The following is a 16,153-nucleotide window of genomic DNA, read 5'->3' as shown; positions in this document are numbered from 1 at the left end:
GTATTTGATCCTCTTCATGTGAAAGAAATGAATGCCAACCACTTCCGCAAAGAGTAAATGCAATTGCTAACCTGCACTCTGTTTTGCCCAACAACTTAATTGTTTCATACTATCAAAATTCTCAGTTCCATACGGGCCATTGATCTGACCAGGGTGAGATTTTTGCTAGGAGTTTGACCTTTTTACCGTCTTTATGACGACGTAAATAAAATAATATTTTAAATAAAGATTGTGTTTGGAAAGGCGTTTATTATTTGCTTGTATGACAGATATATTTTTATCTGATATCCGTAACTTCACAAAAAGTATTATATAGTAATTATTACAGCAAGTAGTTTAATGCGTTGGTCAAATTTTATTTCCACGATTAATGTGTGGTTGTCCCGATTATCGTCTGTCAGTAGTAGTAATAATGAAGAAGAAAAGCGTCCGAGAGACGACAATGGACGAAGAGAATAAGGGTCCGTTTGACCTCTAAAGATCCAAATTGCCGAAAAAGATTTGATGGGAGGCGTCATTGGGTCAAGTTCATCGACACTCCTCCTGTTCATCGTCCCTTTAATCAAATCAAAGGAAAGAAGATAATAATAATTGTTTCATTCATGTTCGTAGTTGTACCGCATGGTTTTTTAACTTTTCTTTAAGTCAAATAATGACATGTTTGCTTTCTCCTTTCTTCGCATCCTATTTCCATTCATCATTTTGGGGAAATTCAAAACACAAAACTGGACTTTCAAACTTCAAAACCTTTTTTGCGCTGCCTTTTCCCATTAGTTTTTGGCAAGGGAAAAAAAAAAAAAGGAGAAAATTGTACATTCTATTCAACTCAAAACCTCACCCACAATGGTAGCTTCTGTTGAGAATCGTAGTGATTGATGGGCTATATTAATTATATTATTGTTTTTAAAGAGCCGGTTCATTTCTCACAATTCTTGTAGTAGAAATCTTCTCTCGATTATTGAAAAACAAAAGGAGTTCCTTTCAAGCAAAAAAAAATTGCAGATAGAGATTCAGTCTACTGTATCTGTATGACTGTATCTGTATAAAGATTCCTCCTTCCTCCCTCCACACAAGCCAAAACCCCCCGCCACTCCTTTCTCTCTCTCAAAAAAAGAAAAAGAAAAAAAAAAAAAAGCGCTCTTCTGTCTGTCTAAAACAACAAGAGAAAGAACAAGAACTACCCCCGCATCATCCGCCCCTTCGCAGTCTCGCTCTCGCCCCTCTCTCTCCTCTCTCTCTTCCCACACACAGTCACACACTAATGAATGCCCACACTGGAGTGGTTGAGTTGAGGGCGAGTGAATGAGTGAGGGAAAGCAAAGTCCACAGGTGACACCTCACTCTCATAATCCTCTTCACTCCAAAAAAAAATTCCACCTTTCCCAGTTTTGTTCAGTTTCCTTTCCTCTTCACTCAACCAAACCTCTTCTACTTCTTCCCCTTTCTTTTCTCTTTCTTGTATGACCATGCTACAGATCTATTACTCACTCTCGAAACCTCATCTTTACCTGACAATTTAGCTCAACTGCTCCAGAGGGTCCTCACCGTTCTGCTTCTGGATCTTCAACATTTGTTTTTTTTTTTTAACCTCAATGTGGTTGCTGTATCATACTAGTTTGAGTCCTCGGACAACAATCCTTTTCTGCATTTTGGCTTTGAAGTTTCAATGCAGCTGCACTTTCCACTTTCAAGCCAAGCAGTCTTGAAATTCACCGGGTATCCTTTAAGGTAATTTCTTTGAAGAGATTTTTTACCTTTTTATTTGCCTTGTGAAACTTGTTTTGCGGAGGCTCGGAGCCCAGAGTTTTGTCATTTCTTAACCTTTTGAGTTAGTGCGTGTAATTTACAGAGAAGCAGATCTAAGTGAATAAAAGGGGCAGTTTTCTGGCGTTTATGATGTTTCATTCACAATGTTTACTGGGTCAAATTCTGCCAAGTGATTAAATTGGAAAAGCTAAAGGGTTGTGGTTATGGGTTTAAACAATTAATGCTTGTCAACTATGTGAAGTTTTCTAAGATTGTCATACTAATTTTGACAAAATGAGCTTCTTTTTTTTTTTTGACAAAATTGTGACTTGGGGGGTTGTTTATTAGGCCCAACTAATCCTCAGCTCAAAGAGAACTGCTGTTGTAGGTAGTAATTTGCTGAAATCTCTCTTTCTGCCGTTTTCCTAGAATTTTTGTTGATTTGTTAAATGTTATAGCATTTTGTTGGTGCTAGCAATTCAATACAGCCTTTAATTTTTTGTTAAATGAGACGTAATAATTTCATTTGCTATAATAGTGAAAATGTTTAGATTAGTAAATTCTTATATGAATGATCGACCTAATGCAACGAGTGAATTTGTTTCTCCTTAGGAATTCATTTGCTACTTTTTGGCGAAAAAAGAAGATGAAAAAAGTTCGTGTGACTCTTTCAATATCTCAGTACATCCACTTCCTTGTAAACTGAGCCTATTAAATCACTTGTGTGGCATAATAGATGATAAGAAAAAGCATACGGGCTCTGCTTTTTCCTTTGCTTGGATGCCTTTTTCTAACTTCTTGCTTTCTGAATGTGTCTTTTCTCAATTCTTTTGCTACTTTTACATGCTTGGGAATGCTTTTCTTTTTGGATGTATGGATTAAAGAACCCTAGGTGTAACATTTACTTTGTGTGTTTGTATGTGGAATTTTTAAGTGCTTGTGTTTTAGTTTATCTATCTATTTCACAGTCCTTTCTGCCTTCCCAGGAAGGCCACTCTAGAACTCCATTATAATTAGTGGTTAGCTCATATGAAAGTTATGCTTCTGGTGATATCTCCGAATATGAAGGCTTCCTAATTGATCCTCATAAATTAACAATCGAGTCCTTCATGCCAACTATATGTTGATTGGTTGTAATTTTGGTTATAATGAAGATATATTATGTGCTCTTTGCTTGTGGATAGTTGTCTGCCTGCTATATGAAGATTGTTGAATGGAGTTTTGGCAAAAACTATGGAAATGATGCAGGGTTTGTTCCATTTCCAACATTTGGTACCCAAATTCCATCCGGCAAAACTTCTATTTGGTAGTCAAAAAACTTAAAGTGCTTAGTTTGTCATCTGGCTTCATTGTGCACTTCTTTCATATAATATGCCGAGGTTTATAAAACTGGCTTTTTTCACAGCAAGAAAGGTCCTTGCAATTTTTTAACTCGAACTATTGTTGACACTACTATTACCTTTTCCCTTTCAAATCATCTACCTAGTAAGTTATATGTGCTATTAAACCATACCATAAGCTTAAAGTCCTTTAAACAAAATTTTTTTTTTTTTGCTGGATTTAAAGTAGTCTTGCTTTCCACTGACCAGCTGACTTGCTGCAGTGAGGCATGGAGGACGTTTTTATGTTCTTATGAGTACTCTGGTTGTTTTCATAGTATGCCATTATCATTTGGAAGTGTCTTAAGTGCTGGTTTCTGGTCCACTTATATTTTGCAGAGAGTTACTGATGTTTCAATGTTTCCTGTGATGTTGACAGGCCAGCAATACCTGTGCCATCTTCTCTCCCATAAATCTAGCAATCACCTGATGAAACTCTGCAACACCTATCTGCATTTTTTGCTCGTTGTCAATGTCATTCTTCTGCCTCTGGCACTTGGTGATTTGAAAGGTGATGAACAAGCCTTGCTGGATTTTGCAGATAGAGTTCCCCACCGTCGGAGGCTAAATTGGACTCTTAATAGGCCTATCTGCACATCTTGGGTTGGAATCAAATGTTATCCAGATGGCAATCGTGTGTTTGCTCTTCGGCTTCCTGGGGTTGGACTCAAAGGTCCTATCCCTAGCAACACACTGGGAAAATTGGATGCACTGAGGATTCTCAGCCTCAGATCCAATCTCCTCAGTGGTAATCTACCCTCTGATATTTCTTCCCACCCTTCGCTTCAGCACCTCTTCCTTCAACATAATAATCTCTCCGGCGATATTCCAACTTCTTTCTCTTCGCAACTCAATGTTTTGGATCTATCATTTAATTCCTTTACTGGGAAAATCCCGCTAACATTTCAGAATTTGACTCGACTCACTGGATTGAATCTGCAGAATAACTCGCTTTCTGGTACCATTCCTAATATCACCCTTCCGAGGCTCAAACATTTGAATCTTAGTTACAACCACCTTAATGGTTCCATACCACATGCCCTGCAAATTTTCCCCAATTCATCATTTTTAGGGAACCCTTTCTTATGTGGGGCGCCTCTGAGTCCCTGTCTTCCTCTTGTTCCTCCACCTTCTCCTACCCCCAATTTTTCTCCACCTCCCCCAAAAGGAAAACAAAGCTCCAAAAAGAAACTCCCTCTAGGAGCTATTATTGCTATTGCAGTTGGTGGTGCTCTAATCCTCTTTCTTATAGTGGTAATATTCCTTTTGTGTTGCCTTAAGAAAAGGCAAACTGATGGTGGCAGTGTACTAAAAGGAAAATCCTCCAGCGGTGGAAGGAGTGAGAAACCTAGAGAGGAGTTTGGTAGTGGAGTCCAAGAACCTGAAAAGAACAAGCTGGTTTTCTTTGAGGGATGCTCTTATAACTTTGATCTGGAGGATTTATTGAGGGCCTCGGCTGAAGTGCTGGGAAAAGGTAGTTTTGGGACTGCATATAAAGCTGTCTTGGAGGAGTCTACGACTGTGGTTGTTAAAAGGTTGAAAGAAGTAATTGTGGGGAAAAAGGACTTCGAACAGCAGATGGAAATTATTGGGAGAGTCGGACAGCATCCAAATGTAGTACCTCTACGTGCTTATTACTATTCCAAGGATGAAAAGCTTTTGGTCTATGATTACTTCTCAAATAGCAGCTTGTCAGCTTTGTTACATGGTATGTAGCTCTGTTGCTCCACTCTCTTGTTTCAGCTGCTCATTTAGTGACCCCAATTACTTGGGTTTTAAACCAAATAATTTACTTGCATAAAGTATAATAATCAGAATAGCATCCAACCAAGTCACAAAACAGGGCTGCCTGTTGGCTTGGAATGAAACATTTGCTTGAGGCAAGTAGAACAACTGATCAGAGCTAAAAGGCATATGGTCTTACCTGGTGCTTGAAAACAAGCTTCCTCTTAATACTTGACCACATAACTGGGTGATATAGTTTCCTTTGTTTTTGTGCTGTGCTTAAGTTGATTATGTATTTGAATGCAACAAAATCTGGAATTCCCTTCCAAAGTGGAACTTTACCACTGCCAACTCTAACTGAAGGTACCTGGACATTGGGGATCAGTAGAAGTGTCTCATAGTTCAGGTGTGAGCTGGATTTGAAGTGCATCTTCCTCTTTTTTCTTGTTGTGCACTCTCTCTTCCTTTTTTATCTAGATTAAGTATCAAGAGCAATAATGCACTCCTATTGACTTTAGCCGATATGTCTTGGTGGATTCTTAATATTTATCTGATAACAGGAAACAGGTCCTCTGGGAGAGCACCACTAGATTGGGAGACGAGAGTTAAGATATCCCTTGGAGCTGCTAGAGGCATTGCCCATATCCATTCTGTGGGAGGCCCAAAATTTACTCATGGAAATGTTAAATCTTCCAATGTCCTCCTCAATCAAGATCTTGATGGCTGTGTCTCTGATCTTGGCTTGGCCCCACTCATGAACTTTCCAGCCACTAGATCTCGGCAGGCAGGATATCGTGCACCAGAGGTTATGGAAACCAGAAAGCACACTCATAAATCAGATGTTTACAGCTTCGGCGTCTTGCTACTGGAGATGCTAACTGGAAAACAACCAATTCAGTCTCCAGGACGGGATGACATGGTTGATCTCCCAAGGTGGGTGCAATCAGTTGTCAGGGAGGAATGGACAGCCGAAGTTTTTGATGTCGAGTTGATGAGGTTCCAAAATATTGAAGAAGAAATGGTGCAGATGCTGCAAATAGCCATGGCATGTGTTGCCAAGGTGCCAGACATGCGACCAAACATGGATGAAGTAGTTAGGATGATTGAAGAGGTCCGGCAATCTGACTCGGAGAATCGGCCATCTTCAGAGGAGAACAAATCCAAGGACTCAACTGTGCAGACCCCCTGACTCCTTGGAGGCTCTCCTTGTTTATCTTTTTTGCGGTTTCCCATTTGTATTTTGAAAGGGGATTCAATATTTGATTCAATTCACGCGTGCCTGTTTCAGTACTCCATTCCTAACTGTGACCTTGCCCGCGCGTATAGCTCCTTAGAGTGTGAATTAATCTGATTGCTTCATTTCGACTTAGGGATGTAGTCCATTATTAGTTTTTTAAAAGATTGTACCTTTTCCCATTTCATGATTTGTTGTAAGGATTCTTTATCCGACTCATAAAGCTGATTTATGATTTTAAGCAGATTCGTGGTCTTTTTCTTCCGAGATTGGTTTGTTACTTTTGTTCAATTATTCTTCTTCTCAAACCTTTAATTTACTTAAAATAGCTGTGCGGTGTTCCTATACGTTAGGAGAGAAAAAGGAACTCTGTTGCTGCAGACATAATCCCGATCCAATATCTCTGGTAAAACTATGAATGCTGAATTTCTCCCTCCGCGAAGGGAGTAGTCTTGGAGCTTGTTTCGCAATGGCGGGTTTGGCTGCTAATAATTCCAGAGGTGGTCAATCCCAGCCATCGGGCAACCAACGCCCTCAAAGGAACCTGTCTCGCCGCGTTTCATTTAACGAGTCGACTCTCAAGCAATCTGAATCCCCTCGATCTTTTGTGATCGACGTCGAAGGTCAGAGAAACAATACGCCACCCCGCAACTCCGGCTGCAACATCTGCTGCGCATGGGCTTCCCTCATCGTAGGCATATTGGTCGTGATGTTTCTCATTGTTGGAGCCATATTCTTCTCCTTCTTCCAATCCAACATGCCAGAATTCCATTTCCAGAGGCTCCAGATTAACAGGCTTGATATTTCCACGACCAAAAGTTCTGATACTACATTCTTAACCACGGATATCCAAGTAGACCTGAACGCCACCAACAAGAATGGGATAATGCCGGTGTTTTATACCTCGTTGACTGCTGATTTGTCCTCTCAGGACATCGACTTAGGCAAGGTGCATCTTCCAGATATGGAACAGAAACCTCAGAATTCCGCACGGTTGAAGTTGCATGCTCAGCTTCAAAAGGAACCCGTCACAGAGGCTGATGCTAAGGACCTGAAACAGAAATCCCAAAATCACCAAATTCTTATGAACGTGATCGTTGGAGGTGTTGTACATTATGTCATTAATGGACATAAGATGCCGGGCTTCCCTTTCAAAGTCCTCTGCGAGGACATCTATCAGGGGTTACTCGACAGTGGAGAAGTGCCCAAATGTCAGGTCAAAATGACCCCCGTCAGGTAACTCATTAGAGCTTGTATCTTTTCGTCCATTTTGGAGCTCATGGACTTATTTTCTCCAATTTGCGCAGTTGATGATGATGATGACTTGATCCTTTGCGAAGGCAAAAGATGCAAGAATTGGTGAGGCATTGGCTGTGTTGAATGTTTGTTTAGATGATTAATAATATATTCCAGGAAGGGTTGGATTATCTTTTCTTGAGTAACGCTTGTAGGCAGCCCTGCTCCCTTCTTTCCTCTCTGAGCTGTCGCCGGGCATAGTCTTCTTTTCTTTGGATATTTTTTATGGAGGCAGATCGAATGTATAACAAGAAAATTCTCCTAGTTTTTCTTCCTCTGCTCTGCAAATTTTGTTCTTTCTCTCTAGTTTTGGTAATCAAATGTTATATTAGCAATTAGGTAGCATGATGAGGCTAAAACAAATTGTAATACGAAACCCCCCCCCCCCCCAAAAAAAAAAAAAAAAAAAAAAAACTCCGTGCAATAAAGGAGTTAATAGCCAAATACAAAAGAACTAGGCTCCGTTATGTTGGAAGAATTCCTCTGTGTTACGTTCCAATAAAATTAATTTAAAAACTAGTTTTCAAAAATCAACACCATTCATCATATATTTCATCACACGTGGATTACAACAAAGTTACCAAATTTATTCTTCTCTCCGTGTTATTCTCAGATAGTACAATTCTGTTTGCAACTGTCTTTGCTATTTTCTTCTCGTTTCTATCACGGTCCAAATTGGGGTTAACCTTTGACAGATTCAATCACAGCTCAGTTTGAATCAGTTACAGCTTTTGCCAATCAGCTCCAGCGTATTCATTAGTCGCGGCCCAGTTTGTCCGCTACACTAACATCTTCAACTCTTTATATTCATTTTGACTAGGGTCCTCTCTGTCTCCTCTCTCTCTCGGGTGTAATCGAATCGATTTGAGCTCGTCAAATTTACAAGGATAAAAGGAAAAATTTTAACAATTGTACTGTCTAATCCTGATCTTGACTAGAGTTTAAAAACTTAGACTCAAATTCGAGTTCAAACTCGTCGATCTCTTAAAAGTTAAGCTCGAGCTCGATTTTATTTTGTATTACTTGACTTCGAACTCGAGCTCATGTTTATCGAGTTCAATTGAGTCCAATCGAGTCTAATCGAGATTAAGAAGTATCAATTTATATTTAATATAATTTTAAACAAAGGACAAAATAGATTTATCATACTAATAAATAAAAAAATTTAAAAAAAAACATATTTATTGAAGCTCGATTAAGTTCAATGAACTTTCGAACTTCACATATTAAGTTCGAACTCCACTCGTTAAGTAACTCGAGTTGCTCGAACTCGGTCAAGGCGAGCTCGAAACCGAGTTTTGACCGAGCATGTTCGCGAACTAGTCGATTCGTTTGCACCCTATTCCTCTATATCATTGGCAGAACTTCCCCCAATGCAAAAATCAAATCTGCCTTTTTCTATATTAAAAAAGAATAAAACCCCCCTCAAATTTACGCCCTAGTGAAACTTATCAAACACCTGTATGTGTACTTAATACTGATCTACTGATTATCGAGTACGGATCGCATTACAAATAAAACAATTACTCGTTGAACTCTACTTATCAAACGAATGAACAATAGTACACTAAATACAAGGGGATTATTTTGTATCGGAGAATGGGGACGAGGAGCTGAGGTAATACGCCTGTGCACATATTCAAGAATCTAGCTTAAGAAATCCAATAATAGAGAAATATTCTGTTAAGAATCCCCTAATACGAGGAGCTAGACATTATGGGCAACATCTCTGTTCTGTTGTTAGTTGTTACTCGGTTCAATTTGTCCTTTTACTATTTTGACTCGGACAATTACATTTTGGCTAAAAAATAAAAAAAACCCTTGTGGTAAACCTAATACACAGAGAAGTCTTCCGTAATTTCAAAATATACAACACGATCCCTCATATTTTGAACTAAATTGTAAATGTGACTGAACCTGTTAAACTTAATGGAAATGAATGAAATGACCAAAATGTCTTGATATAATTAAGCAAAAGACAATTCAAAAAAATTATTTGTTTTATTCTCTAAATAGAGAGAATTGAGGGTTAAGGGGTAGAATGGGTATATTTGATAAAAATTAGGTATAAATTTTTTTTTTTTAGATTTCAATAAGTCATTTCCGTTAAACTTAACGAATTCCGTCACCTTTATAATTTAGTTCAAAATATGAGATGTCGTATTGTATATTTTAAAATCGTAAGGAACTTTTCTGTGTATTAGATTTATCACCGAGTTTTTTTTTGTTTTTTACCCTTACAGTTTTAATAAAAGAAGAGGAGAAGAACCAGAATCCGGACAATAATGATAAAATGTGTTATTGCAGCAGTAAAACCTCGAAACCAGCCGACTGCGGAAGGGTAAAAGTCGCCGCAGCGAGTCTCCGGCACTCCTAAAGCGGTGAGAAGAAAGAATTCTACAAACCAATTGCAGGGGATGGGACTGGGGGGCGGCCCCTAGTCTCAATTAGTAGCAGTTGTTAGTTGTTGTCTTTCGGGGATTAGTGGTAACGTATAAAGGTAGAGAGAGGGGTGCCGTTGATTGTACGCCAATTACGACTGCACCTCCAAAATTCTAGAATATCAAATTGGACCCCCTCTTCCCTTCCGGGCAGCCCTGCCCTCCTTTTTCTACTGCTAATTCCACATTTATTTATTTACTTTTTGTTTTATATTTATCTATCTTTTAGGAGTGACGCTACTGTGATTAGCTAAAATTTTATATCTTTCGACACCGTTGAGAATATATTCTAACCCTTTCCCTCAATCATCAATAATTCATTCAATATATCCTCTTTCTTCTGCTCTTCCTCTGCTTCTTCTTTATTCGTCTCTGCATTCTCCGTGTGTCCAAGTTCTTCCCCCCACCCTCCCCGCCGCACGCTTCTCCTTCCTCAGGTTTCCTTTGTTCCTTCAATCTTTTGTTTAAGAACCCATGTTTTAGATTTTTATGTTGCGAGGGATGTGTTTAGATCTCGCAATTTGTTCATTCATTTGCCTCGACGGTCGTCCGGGGTTGACTGTCCTTTTCTGTTTTCTGATGGGGTCTTTGTTTTGAATGGCCTTTGTGTGTGTGTGTATATATATATATTTTTTTTTAAGCCTTGAAAGAGTTTTATTTATCGATTTATTTATTTTGGGTCTTTGTTGTGCTTAATGAACTTTTATTTTTGCTGGCATAGGTTCTGATCTGAAGTTGGAAGTTAAGATTTAAGTGATGGCATCAAAACGGATATTGAAGGAGCTCAAGGATTTGCAGAAGGATCCTCCCACATCGTGTAGTGCTGGTACGTTTTATCCTTTTGTCTCTTCCTCTTTGTTCTCTTAGTAGTTTACCTGTTAGATGGATCAAGTATCTATTTTTATCTACTTATTACCTTTTCTGATTTTGTAATTTTGTTGGCAGTTGATATGTACGAGTTTCGACACTCGAATAAATAAAACTATCTGAATGCTACCTCATATGGCTGATTTGGGGGCTTTGGCTCTGACCAGCTGAATGCTACCTCATATAGCTGATTTGGGAGCTTTGCCTTGGTTAAAGATGTTTGTTTGTTTTGCTCTGCTTGGTCTTCAAAGTGTGCTTCAGATCCTGCCTAGCTTCTTTCGTACTTATCTGATTAGAGCGTTCCTTGAGGTTTTTTTCAGTAGTATGGCCGGTTAAATTTGTTGATGGGGTCTTACAGTTGATGGGGTCTTACATAATGACCACAGAGTGCAATCATCTAAATGATAGCTAATTAGACTGTTGGAAGATAAAATAGTCTTCAAAATTTGATTTACTGTCTGATCAATTCAATCAATACTCCCGGCAAAGTTTAGTCTTTGTGTGCATTGTATAGACTCTTTTAAGTTATGACATGCCCGAATTTGAGTGGTGTGATGATGCCCCTGATGCGTGTGTGACTATTTGATGTACTTTCCTTTTGGACAAGTTGTTGAATATATTCAAACCATTCCAATTATGTTTCTGATTTTATTTATACTAAATTTCATGTCAAAGAGGAGGAATTTTTGACATTGGCATACTCTCATCTGTAAAGGAATGGTTTTTAAGCTTTTTTCAGACTGTTATTTATGTTTATGTGGCCAAAGCTGTCTCGTGTTAAATTATAATTTCTCATGAAATTATCTGAACTCTGGCTCTTTTGAACTCTGAACTCTGGCTCCAAAGTATTAGTACTTGTTTGCCTCTTTTGCCCTTGTTGGACATTTCTTGTTTTGATTTATAGATCCACTATGATTTTGTTCCGATGCATCATTTGTATGTTATCACTTATCGTTTCTACGGATGATGCATTTGCTGGCATGTGTCATCAAAATTATAGGGTAGGGTGGTCAGAGTTAACAAATGTTTCTATCAAGATTTGGAATATTTTTAATTGTCATCACTATTGACGTGTGTTTTTCATTTTATTGAGCCAAACTATTAATCTCACTATTGGTGCTGCACTAATGCAGGTCCAGTGGCTGAAGATATGTTCCATTGGCAAGCAACTATTATGGGACCTGCTGATAGTCCTTACGCAGGAGGTGTTTTTCTAGTTTCTATTCACTTTCCCCCGGATTACCCATTTAAGCCCCCAAAGGTATGATGATTGGTCCTTTATTATATTCCACTGATATCTTATGATATAGAGCACTTACTGATTTAAGTGTATTTGGAAGAAGTATTCACTGCTGAATGCACAATTGGTCCCCTGCCCAAATTAAAAAGAAACAAAGGGAAAATAATGATTCAGAATTCATCACTTTGGGGATCTTGGCGGTGTCTGATGTGAGTGGAACAGCCAAGTAGGACTGCCTGTCAAACATCACTGATGTCAAATCATAAGCTTTTATGAGAGATGGAACTGTCACCGTCCTATACCGAAATGTCTTTCTTTTCTTTTTAGATATTAGGGAGGTGGGGATGTTTCATAACTGCATAACTTTAGGGAATTTATTTTTCTTCCCCTACTTGAAATGTATAGGGTGCTTAGAGACATGTCTCACTAGCTTTCATCAATGACCGACCTTGTAGTGGGCTGATATTTTCAGTGATTGAAAATTGTTTATTGCTTGTTCATGGGCCTTATTTTTAGTCAAGGTTGGTGGTTTGTTAAGTTTTCACTCCATGATCACAGTTACGGACAGCAGTTGTGTGCCGTATGTGCATTGGTAGAATAGCATGTGCATTCTTTTCTAACTACAAGAATTTCTTGCGTTTCAAATTTCTTTGCATGCTTTTGCACTGCTGTGTGACCTTACAAACTTTGTGCACTACAGGTTGCATTTAGGACTAAGGTTTTCCACCCAAATATTAACAGCAATGGAAGTATATGTCTGGACATTCTTAAAGAGCAGTGGAGTCCGGCACTAACCATATCAAAGGTTTGAATTATGTCTTTTTTTGTCTGCTGTTGTTTTCATTTCACGTTTCTGTACTAATTTATATGGTTTATGTGCATATCCATGGACTGTGTACAGCTGTTTTTTTGAACCTCGGTTCTCATGTAACATGTCTTACCTTGTGAAATTAGCTGAGCACAGAGAGTGGAAACAAATAAGAAAGGCTAACAGTGCGTCAGTTTAAAAGAGTTGGGAATTAAGATCTGGTTTTCTTTGGATGGAAGCTTGCATTTACCATTTAACTCTACATAAACTCTTGCAACATGCTTGGAAGTAATTGAAAAGTTTTTGAAGTATATATGTTTGTATATAACAAGGTAGGATGCAGCCACCTTATACTGGACTTCAAACTTTCTCTTTTTGGGTGTCTGTAATTAAGTGAGTTGTTTTCATCTGAAATTAGATGTTTTTATATAATTTGGTCTATTATCGTCAATCTGATTCTAAGAGGCTGTTGTCAATCACAATTCAGATAAACTTCTGACAAACTCAGGAGGCTGAACTTCTGAGAAACATGAGAGGCTGTTGTCAGAGCAGGTTTAATTTAGTCTAATTTAGGTATCCACCAATATGTAGGCTTTGTCGTAGAAGCACCAGCAACTCAATGATATTGTTCTTACAGTAAATTTTAAAAGCGCATTAGTTCTTGGCTGAATGACTTATTAACACATCATGCTTGATTTCTTGTGCATGTAACGTAGTTTTGCAAATTCTTTTCAAGGTTATGCCATGAATTCATACCAAGTTTCTTCATGTTTGAAACTCAAATAGTAGTTTCTTTGGCATATATCATAGGATCTGCAACAGCGTGGCTTCCTTTTAAGATGTAGATTTGGTTTTAACTAGCCTGAAATTGCATCTTTTTTGACCTATTTGGAAATTTCGTGGCAGGTCCTACTTTCCATCTGTTCCTTGTTGACGGATCCAAACCCTGATGACCCCTTGGTGCCCGAGATTGCTCACATGTACAAGACTGACAGGGCTAAGTACGAGGCCACTGCTCGCAGCTGGACTCAGAAGTATGCCATGGGATAGTGTTGAAGCAGGACCTGGCATGCCTGAAAAACTTTGTAACCTTTCAAGTGTTTTTCATTGTGCTTGGTTGAAAAATAAAATTGATGTCAAGAAACTGAATTAATTCATCCTTAAATGAGGTTGGCAAGCAACGTAATTTTCTGTAATGTGAATATTGATTTGGAGGCTATATTAGAAATGGAAGAAATTGTAATGTAATGATATTCCCTTCTTGTTGTCAAGTGGATAATATGGCAGTCTGATTTGTTCCGTTTCCCTTTCGTGGCAGTTGCTGTTACATGTTTGGTTTGGTTCAGGTTCGGTCTATAAGATCCTGATAGCCTGCATAAGCTATGTGGGCATCTTGCATTGTGCTTTCTTTAGGATGAATTCTTACACTGTGATGAAAGCTTTGAGATGCTAAACTTTTGCAGGTATTATGTTGGGTCAACCGTCCTGCGATCATATGAAGTATAGGATCTTCACTATCTAGGCGATCATGGCGGATTGTTCCCCATGACTGACTTTTAGTTGAGTGGAGGAGATGATTTGAGCCTTGACTTGGGGCTCATTCTGCACCCAATTTTTGACAGGAGGATAAAGAGAGCGAAAAAATCTTGGGGATGACCAAGGAGACGAACTGGACGTGCGAAATCAGAGGGATACTTCCGGAGGACCAAAAAACTCGTCTGCGAAAAATCAGAGGGAAACATCCTGAGGACCAAACAAGTCAAGTGATTACCCTTGTCAATCCTAGTCGTAGATTACTAGTACAATCTAATGTTGGACGATCACTACAAAAATTCTGCAAGATACAATGTACGACAGCTCTTCTTTTTTTTCTTTTTTTTGGGGGGGGGGGGGGGGGGGGGATGGTGGTGGTGGTACTTGGGTTTTGCTGGCCTTTGCTTCATAAAGTGCTGTCTATCATTTTGATAGAGATGTGAAGAACGATACAAATTAGCCAGGCAGGATATGGATGTGGTGAGTAGAGAGAATTTGTTGCCAGGCTAAAATCCTTTACTTTTAGTGGGTAAACGTGGATTAAAGGCTACGAACATATAATCCTACCACGTGCTGCACATGTTGTCTCTACTTGACTCGTGAGTGTAAACGGAAGCGTTTATCCCAAGCCAATGACGAGAGAGAGAGAGAGAGAGAGAGAGAGTGGTGATGTCCTGTCCTCACTGCATTCGCCACTGAGTTCAATCATGTGAATTGTGTTTCCTTTGGGACAAGGGAAATGCATCGTAAAAGCGGCGTCTCTGAACCTGACAAAAATCCTCTCATTCTCCGCATTTGGCAGCTTTTTGTCCTGCTTTCGAATTCTCCTCTCTAGGCCCAAAAGTCTGTCAAACCTCCCATCAAAGTTCATATAAATTGATTTGTTGGCAGCCACCACCTATATTTTGGAGGGGATCGGCGGAAGTTGAACACTTGATGGCTCTGGCCAGTTGGACCAGGGGCCCAAATGGTTGTCAAAAAATTGTATGAGCCGATTTTACATAGGATGTAATCTCATCATTTGTTCAGGGTGTGACTCATTTTAAACTTATAAATATAGAACAAAATCTTGTAAGACCTGCTACGCATGATAATGGTTATTACTAAATAGGTAATCGGTAAATAAAAAATCATAGATAATTAGATATGCTCGTATCTATTATGAATTGGTCAATTTATTAAATCAGCAGAAATGAATTGACCCAATTATAACTATTATTTGATTATGATCGCCCATTTTGACTTCTACTCCTGGATTTCATCTTTTGTAACTGATGAGTTAGTTGTACTTGACTGATTATTCCTTTTAATTTCAGTTGTACTTCGTTTATTATCTACTCTTTTTTTATAAAAAAAAAAAAAAATGAAGAAGATATCACCTCTCGCGTACGTACATCTTTTTATAGTCTTGCTCATCCAACTCTAAAGCTTTGGCTCCGCCTGTGCATCCTTGAGAGCTCATTTTAATCATCTGGGACAGTAGTATCTTTGGTGCCGTCTACATCGAAGGAAAGGAACAGATTGAACGTATCACATTATTTGGGGGATTTGTTGGTGGCGGGGATGGGGATGGGGATGTAGCCCTAGAATGACAGTAACGTTTAAACATTAGGGAAAATGGCACTACTAATCTCATACTAATCCTCTTGAAGATTAGTGCCTTAAACATAGTAAGTGTATTTGTTAGACTAACGAACATATGCCTGGCGTTAAGCAGCAGCAATTCTTGATCAAGCATGATAATTTCGTCTGATGATGACGGCTCGATCATGTGAGCTGAGCGTTTTGTGCAAGGGTTAGGTGATTTGAAGGCCGATCGTGACCCGACCCGTAAATGCAATCCATTATTAGAGGAAGGGAAGGGAAGGGCCTCATTTGCCGGAT

At 38.9% G+C, this 16,153-nt stretch overlaps 3 protein-coding genes across 3 annotated transcripts; all 3 read left to right on the top strand.

Moving 5' to 3' along the window:
• Positions 1–1,090: 1,090 nt before the first annotated feature.
• Positions 1,091–6,328, top strand: LOC113731524 (probable inactive receptor kinase At5g58300). The gene is made up of 3 exons (XM_027256837.2): positions 1,091–1,728; positions 3,505–4,833; positions 5,411–6,328. The coding sequence occupies exons 2-3, from the start codon at positions 3,555–3,557 to the stop codon at positions 6,037–6,039; spliced, it is 1,908 nt and encodes a 635-aa protein (XP_027112638.1). The 5' UTR covers positions 1,091–1,728; positions 3,505–3,554; the 3' UTR covers positions 6,040–6,328.
• Positions 6,329–6,429: 101 nt separating this feature from the next.
• Positions 6,430–7,754, top strand: LOC113743056 (uncharacterized). Its single transcript, XM_027271126.2, has 2 exons — positions 6,430–7,320; positions 7,392–7,754. The coding sequence occupies exons 1-2, from the start codon at positions 6,503–6,505 to the stop codon at positions 7,393–7,395; spliced, it is 822 nt and encodes a 273-aa protein (XP_027126927.2). The 5' UTR covers positions 6,430–6,502; the 3' UTR covers positions 7,396–7,754.
• Positions 7,755–9,874: 2,120 nt separating this feature from the next.
• On the top strand, positions 9,875–14,007 carry LOC113731515 (ubiquitin-conjugating enzyme E2-17 kDa). Its single transcript, XM_027256825.2, has 5 exons — positions 9,875–10,258; positions 10,543–10,647; positions 11,822–11,949; positions 12,629–12,733; positions 13,643–14,007. Exons 2-5 carry the CDS (start codon positions 10,578–10,580, stop codon positions 13,784–13,786), a joined length of 447 nt encoding a protein of 148 aa, XP_027112626.1. The 5' UTR covers positions 9,875–10,258; positions 10,543–10,577; the 3' UTR covers positions 13,787–14,007.
• The last annotated feature ends 2,146 nt before the right edge of the window (positions 14,008–16,153 follow it).

The sequence above is a fragment of the Coffea arabica genome, chromosome 1c (assembly GCF_036785885.1).
Source record: "Coffea arabica cultivar ET-39 chromosome 1c, Coffea Arabica ET-39 HiFi, whole genome shotgun sequence".
NCBI classification, from domain to species: domain Eukaryota; kingdom Viridiplantae; phylum Streptophyta; class Magnoliopsida; order Gentianales; family Rubiaceae; genus Coffea; species Coffea arabica.
The sequence above is the reverse complement of the archived record's forward strand: the minus strand, read 5'-3'. Positions and strand labels throughout refer to the sequence as shown.

What these genes read in the sequence shown, in the direction of transcription:
- LOC113731524 (XM_027256837.2), top strand. Translation starts at nt 3,555, where the DNA reads ATGAAACTCTGCAACACCTATCTGCATTTTTTGCTCGTTGTCAATGTC. An exon ending in CTTGTCAGCTTTGTTACATG is followed by an intron (nt 4,834 to 5,410) that starts GTATGTAGCTCT and finishes ATCTGATAACAG; the next exon opens with GAAACAGGTCCTCTGGGAGA.
- LOC113743056 (XM_027271126.2), top strand. Translation starts at nt 6,503, where the DNA reads ATGCTGAATTTCTCCCTCCGCGAAGGGAGTAGTCTTGGAGCTTGTTTC.
- LOC113731515 (XM_027256825.2), top strand. Translation starts at nt 10,578, where the DNA reads ATGGCATCAAAACGGATATTGAAGGAGCTCAAGGATTTGCAGAAGGAT. An exon ending in TCCCACATCGTGTAGTGCTG is followed by an intron (nt 10,648 to 11,821) that starts GTACGTTTTATC and finishes GCACTAATGCAG; the next exon opens with GTCCAGTGGCTGAAGATATG. An exon ending in ACCCATTTAAGCCCCCAAAG is followed by an intron (nt 11,950 to 12,628) that starts GTATGATGATTG and finishes TGTGCACTACAG; the next exon opens with GTTGCATTTAGGACTAAGGT.